The sequence below is a fragment of the Mizuhopecten yessoensis genome, unplaced genomic scaffold (genome assembly GCF_002113885.1).
Source record: "Mizuhopecten yessoensis strain PY_sf001 unplaced genomic scaffold, ASM211388v2 scaffold2921, whole genome shotgun sequence".
In the NCBI taxonomy this organism is placed as follows: Eukaryota; Metazoa; Mollusca; class Bivalvia; order Pectinida; family Pectinidae; genus Mizuhopecten; species Mizuhopecten yessoensis.
The window spans coordinates 303677-311024 of NW_018404786.1; the positions used below are offsets into that span (position 1 = coordinate 303677).

The following is a 7348-nucleotide window of genomic DNA, read 5'->3' on the forward strand; positions in this document are numbered from 1 at the left end:
AATTATGTCGTATCGCATATACAAAATACCGTATTTATTAGTAAGTATGTAATAAAATAGTATATCAGCCTTAAAATCGACAAGAACCAAATACAACCGAGTTCCGAATGGCTATAGCAGATGACAAAAATGGCGCGTCAACCCAGTCGTCTATTATGTTATTTCGCTATAATAAATATGCGTTGCCCTTGTGGTAGGAAATCACATTTTTTTTTATTTCTCCGAGATAACACTGATACGAAGTGTTGAGCTAATTGTGGCATGTACATTGTTAATTTGTATTCTTTGTTTGTGAAGCTTGATTTCTGTTTTGTTTTTTAATTCCATTTTTTTGGCAGTTCGTTTCTGGGTACCGAACTGAAAGCACGTATAGCATAAGGGAAACACCAGAAACTTAAGAAGTTTCTTATCAACTACGTGTTATACAGCTAGGTCAATATCGAATAAGTAACAAACTTCACTCTAGTAGATCATATTAGCATTTTATCCAATTTGTGTATAGCGTTGCCCGCTTATATGAGGTAATGAGCAGTCTTAGTGTCAAGGAAGACGCGAAACGCTTGAAATGCACATGTAATTAATATACATGTAACGAGAAGATCGTAACAAAGGGTTTCCTCTGAATCTAATAGACTCAAACAAGAAATCAAGGAACAAGAAAACTGCTTTAAATCATGAGAAAAAACAACATTTATTTGCGTTATGTTTAGCTTTCCGTTAAGTTACTATAGGAATGAGTCTTCAACGGAATGCACAGAGTTGAAGGTCATGCTATATATCAAGGTTAACGCTCAGCAGTGCTGGTTTATGGTAACCCGTCATTCGGTAATAAAAGGAAAACTCATTCAGCAAATACCTGTAGTTTTCATAACAAGATAATGATCAAATGAAATAAAATGAACAATTAAAACACAAAGTGACTTCTAAACCAAGACAAAATACTAAAGTATATGTCGGAACACAACCGTCAAACACCATTTCTAAACCCCTCTGATTCTTCTGCTTCCGGTTTGGTCTGGAGCATGCGTTGAATTTCCGATTTTAGCGCCATTGGGTCGGTTTCCGGCGAGAATCGCATGTATGGCTTGCCGTCCTTGCCTATTAGGAACTGCTCGAAGTTCCACCTGATGTCGCTGACCTTTAGAGGCGAGTACAATAACAAGCTATCGTCCTGAAATGTGTCGCTCGTGGGAGGGCAGTATTTCTGTAAAATAAAGCTTTGATATGAAATCGGCTCAAACATTTGTTTTCTCTACTCTCTCGTGGAGATAAATAGACCTCGATCCCACAGACATATGACTCTGAATTTTTCCTATTTATGAACTGTCATAGTCAGGTATACACATGGATGTACGTGGAATTTTACCATGAATGTATACCGCAATACTGTACCTCAACATCTATTCCTATTAATCTGAAATAACAGGACTCCGGGATTTCTTTTAAAGATGCCACGTTTTTTGACCCGAACGGATAAATGGTAGTAAATTTTACAAAAGCAAACATAAACTTTTGAAAACATAGGGGAAAAATAACTTTTTATGATCCGTGTTATTTTTCAACATCTATAAACACTGATCAATACAAATGATCATGATGATTTTTTGTTTTTGACATATTTTACTTTCAAACTTGATAATGCTCTGAAAACATAGATTTATATCTGTGACACTAATTCAGAACGAGACTTGTGTATGTCTTGGTTTCAACAGTCAGACATCTTTACGAAATTGAAATGTAACACTTTTAAAGCACGTATTTTTTTAAAATAACTGTTATCACAGTAAATAGACAGTAACCCTATTGTGCACAGATACCTTGAGGAAGGTGAAGAGAGGATGCTCGTTCTTGCCGTTGATTTCGACCAGACCAAACATCTGAAAGTTGGGTACGAATCCTCCCCCCGGTCTGACGTACTTCAGACCGTTCAGAATTTCCTCCCCACTACTCTCGGGCTGTTGCTGAAATTGCAAACAAAGTATATCTATTAATGTCAATCAAACATTGCTGGACTAACTGTTAAGCTGATATCAATGTCAAGACATCGAGGTTACATTGTAAACATGTACTTTATTACATAAATATTGCAGATCCATCCGAATGTAAAACATATCTACGTCGATACGGTTACTTGTATCAATGTGTTGACTCGCAGACATTCTGTTTGTAGCGTAAACACCCGTAAAATGTTTGATCCGAGTAATACTATACATGAAGCGTCAATAAACGCAACAAAGTGTGGTCGCTGTCATTTTCCGTATGAAGCTATTATACAAGTCTCGAGTCTTAGCTATAATATGCATGTAGCGCCAACAACCGCACTATTCTCTGTGTCTAGAGGCCTCAGTCATAATTCAGAAGCGTCAAAATATGCAGCAATGAATGTCTCAGTCATGTTCTAAGCGAACTGTCAATCTAAGTACCGTCCTACTCAGGGTATAGTCACTACCACTGACACTTTGTGGCTATGTCACAATCTGTATGTTAATAAAAGTAACTGTGTGTAGGGCAGTCACCATTACAATTGGAGGTTCCAGTCTTGCCCTGTATGCATCGTTAAGAATAATGGAAATGTAGTGTCACTACCCATTCTAATGTCTAGTCATGCTCTGTGTGTAGCATCAACTTGAGTAACACTGTTTTGTCCTGGTCATGCTCTGTGTGTAGGATCAACTTGAGTAACAATGTATTGACCTGGTCATGCTCTGTGTGTAGGATCAACTTGAGTAACAATGTATTGACCTGGTCATGCCCTGTGTGTAGGATCAACTTGAGTAACACTGTTTTGTCCTGGTCAAGCTCTGTGTGTAGGATCAACTTGAGTAACAATGTATTGACCTGGTCAAGCTCTGTGTGTAGGATCAACTTGAGTAACAATGTTTTGGCCTAGTCATGCTCTGTGTGTAGGATCAACTTGAGTAACACTGTTTTGTCCTGGTCATGCTCTGTTTGTAGGATCAACTTGAGTAACAATGTCTTGGCATAGTAATGCCCTATGTGTAGGATCAACTTGAGTAGCAATGTCTTGGCCTAGTCATGCTTTTTGGGTAGGATCAACTTGAGTAACAATGTTTTGGCCTAGCCATGCTCTGTGTGTAGCATCAACTTGAGTAACAAGGTATTGACCTGGTCATGCTCTGTGTCTAGGATCAACTTGAGTAACAAGGTATTGACCTGGTCATGCTCTGTGTCTAGGATCAACTTGAGTAACAATTTATTGACCTGGTCATGCTCTGTGTCTAGGATCAACTTGAGTAACAATTTATTGACCTGGTCATGCTCTGTGTGTAGGAGCAACTTGAGTAACAATGTATTGACCTCGTCATGCTCTGTGTGTAGGATTAACTTGAGTAACAATGTATTGACCTAGTCATGCTCTGTGTGTAGCATCAACTTGAGTAACAAGGTATTGACCTGGTCATGCTCTGTGTCTAGGATCAACTTGAGTAACAATTTATTGACCTGGTCATGCTCTGTGTCTAGGATCAACTTGAGTAACAATTTATTGACCTGGTCATGCTCTGAGCGTAGGATCAACTTGAGTAACACTGTATTGACCTGGTCATGCCCTGTCTGTAGGATCAACTTGAGTAACAATGTATTGTCCTGGTCATGCCCTGTGTGTAGGAGCAACTTGAGTAACAATGTATTGGCCTGGTCATGCTCTGTGTGTAGGAACAACTTGAGTAACAATGTCTTGGCATAGTAATGCCCTATGTGTAGGATCAACTTGAGTAGCAATGTCTTGGCCTAGTCATGCTTTTTGGGTAGGATCAACTTGAGTAACAATTTATTGACCTGGTCATGCTCTGTGTCTAGGATCAACTTGAGTAACAATTTATTGACCTGGTCATGCTCTGTGTCTAGGATCAACTTGAGTAACAATTTATTGACCTGGTCATGCTCTGTGAGTAGGATCAACTTGAGTAACAATTTATTGACCTGGTCATGCTCTGTGTCTAGGATCAACTTGAGTAACAATGTTTTGGCCTAGCCATGCTCTGTGTGTAGCATCAACTTGAGTAACAAGGTATTGACCTGGTCATGCTCTGTGTCTAGGATCAACTTGAGTAACAATTTATTGACCTGGTCATGCTTTGTGTGTAGGATCAACTTGAGGAACAATGTCTTGGCCTAGTCATGCTTTTTGGGTAGGATCAACTTGAGTAACAATTTATTGACCTGGTCATGCTCTGTGTCTAGGATCAACTTGAGTAACAATTTATTGACCTGGTCATGCTCTGTGTGTAGGAACAACTTGAGTAACAATGTCTTGGCATAGTCATGCCCTATGTGTAGGATCAACTTGAGTAACACTGTTTTGTCCCAGTCATGTGTTTAGTATGAAGTGTCAGTTCCAGTACCGGTATGTTGTCTCTGTCTTGGGTTTTTGTGTTGCATCAATATTCACGTAACATTATATATTGCCCCAGTAGAGTTCTGGGTGTGCTGAGCTAAGGTTCACTTTCCTGAAATACAAAACAACTACACACGAAGTTAAAAAAGTCAACAAGTGTATATGATCGAGACGCCATGATAATTGATTCATGTATAATGAAATAGATTTGTACCCGATAAACATGTTTTTTTGCCATACTGAGTGCATTACCCTGTTCCCAATGGGAAACTCTTGTCTAAAAACAGACTGTTCGAACTTTATATCAATTTATTTACAAAAATTGTTAGCTAGCAACTCGTAAATCTCAATACGGTTGCATAATTTGAAAACAATCCTATTAAGTATTTATATCATTCGTTGACTTAATGCTTCGCTGATAATATAAGGGTACACGCTTTGATAATGAAGTATAAACGTAATGCTTAGATTGGTGTTATTTATGTACAACACGTCGTTCTGAAGGGGTTTTGGCCGTCTTCTATCAATTATTCGTCAGGATTTTTGAAACGTTAGTCAGAGATCTAGTCAAAGACATAGGGAATAGCATTAGGATCACTAAGTATGAAAAATAAATTTATTTATTTTTAATTCAATTTAATAACTCGAAATTGATAACTCGGAATTTCTGATGTAACATATGTATTTACTATTAAACACAGGCATGGCAACTGTATTTGCTTCATGTATCTCATATCTCGTAGCATAGCGCAATCTAGGATGGGGGCATCTGGTGCGTGACCCCCCACCCACCCCCACCCCCATCCCCCACCCCCAGTATCTTGATGATACTGGAATCTGTTTTATCTGACCATTTTATTGAAATAGCTAAAAATGCTTCAAACTGGCGAAAACAATACAGCGGACTCACTCTGAACCGGGCACCACTGGGACCAAAATATTTGGCTGGGTTGTAGAGAGTTCCAGATTCAGAGAGTGTACCTAAATATTTTTGAATGTAATCAAAACTAAAAATGCAACTGGGAATACGACATTTTTTTACTCACATATACAAACTACTTGTACTCACCTTAATTAATGAAAACATACTGCAATGGTAATTTTCTTTTAGTATTTCACTCACAATAATGATAAGGAAAAGGTGATATTCATAAGATATATTGAACTATTTTTTCATTTACAATGTTAATAACATTTTTTGTTATATAATGTATTACGATTAGTAATATACATCTATTTGTATATACCTAAATGCCTCTAGAGGGGATTTGGCAGACATGGCATCTAACATTCGTAATTCCTCTTTTTAAAATTCCTTGAAAATGAAAATCGATATTCTTTTAATTGTATTTCTACAGCTTTTGTGCACCCCGCCCCCTTCACCACGACCGGCGTCTCGCCCTTATATTATTAATAATAATACACAACATTTGATCTAGCGCCCTATCTGGCTAACATAAGCCACTCTAAAGCGCTTTACAGTACATAAATATACAATTAATACAATTACCACGTACATTAATCAATACAATTTGTTTTGAGGAATATGCAGGAGCTACCTTATCAGGCGCTAACTACTAGTCCTATGCCACCTGGCTAATATCTCCCTTTGTATGTATATTCTCTTATTTAAAAGAGTGACTCAACGCCTGTTACGCCTCCTTACATGTACAAATGTACCTGAAAATCCAAGGTCCACCCCTTCATACAGTTATTGCACATATTAATAACTCGAAATTTCGATATCTTAACTCGAGTTATTAAGTTGATATTTCGAGTTATCATCTCGAATTTTCGAGTTAGAATCTCGAAATTACGGTTAAGTAAGTCGAAATTTCGAACTACCAAGCCGAAAGTACGAGTTAGTGTCTCAAAATTCCGGGTAAGTAAGTCAAAATTCCAAGTAATTATCTCCGAATTTCGGGTTATTAAGTCGCAATTTCGAGAAAGCTACACGAAAAAATGAAAAAGACTGTTTATTCGAAGTGACATAATACTCTTACGGCTTTCAATTGGCATTCAAGGTCAACTTAATGCCAAATGACCAAAGGAAAGCATGAAGTGTGGTTACGTTTAATGTACAAAGTTATTTTAAACTGGCATTCATATATAAATTGATAATGATTGCCAACCAACTGAAGTCAGTTCAGGACTCAGTTACATGGCAAAGCTACCTGTCATGTATAGTCGCAAGTGTACGTACAAGGTACAATTGTAAGATGAGCAAGCCCGGATTAACAGTAATGGAGAGACAAACACCCCCGATATTAATACTTTATATACTTAACACCTAACACAAATTATTCACATTAAGTATAAAACACACAGTACAAAGAATGTTATTAGTGCAAACTACAGCATAAATCTTGTAGGGATATAAATATAACGACATTAAAAGAACCGATCTTCGTCAACCCGCTACGTTCTGGTTTGTCACCTTACAACTAGCCCATCGACTGATATACTTATCCCTTTAATGATCTGACAACTATATACAGCTAACATCGTGGCATCAAAACACCAGCAATTATACTTTATAACAATCCACCCAAGCCTTTCAATTGTGCAATCATACCTTATAACAATCCAATCATACCCTATAACTACCCAATCATACCCTACCAGATTCCAATCATACCCTATAACTATCCAATCATACCCTACCAGATTCCAATCATACCCTATAACAATGCAATCATACCCTATAACAATCCAGTCATACCCTATGGTATGATTGAATTGTTATAGGGTATGATTGGATTGTTATAGGGTATGATTGGATTGTTATAGGGTATGATTGGATTGTTATAAGGTATGATTGGATTGTAATAGGGTATGATTTGAATCTGGTAGGGTATGATTGGATTGTTATAGGGTATGATTGGATAGTTATAGGGTATGATTGGATTGTTATAGGGTATGATTGGATTGTTATAGGGTATGATTGGATTGTTATAGGGTATGATTGGATTGTTATAGGGTATGATTGGA

At 37.5% G+C, this 7348-nt stretch overlaps 1 protein-coding gene across 1 annotated transcript in view; it reads right to left on the reverse strand.

Moving 5' to 3' along the window:
• Positions 1–666: 666 nt before the first annotated feature.
• LOC110446661 (glutathione peroxidase-like) overlaps positions 667–7348 on the reverse strand; it is an 11673-nt gene continuing 4991 nt past the window's right edge. The window contains exons 2-3 of the mRNA XM_021491918.1: positions 1818–1961; positions 667–1204 (exon numbers count right to left, since the gene is read on the reverse strand). Of these exons, the coding sequence (XP_021347593.1) occupies positions 968–1204; positions 1818–1961 (381 nt within the window). The 3' untranslated portion in view covers positions 667–967. The remainder of the gene's footprint in view (positions 1205–1817; positions 1962–7348) is intronic.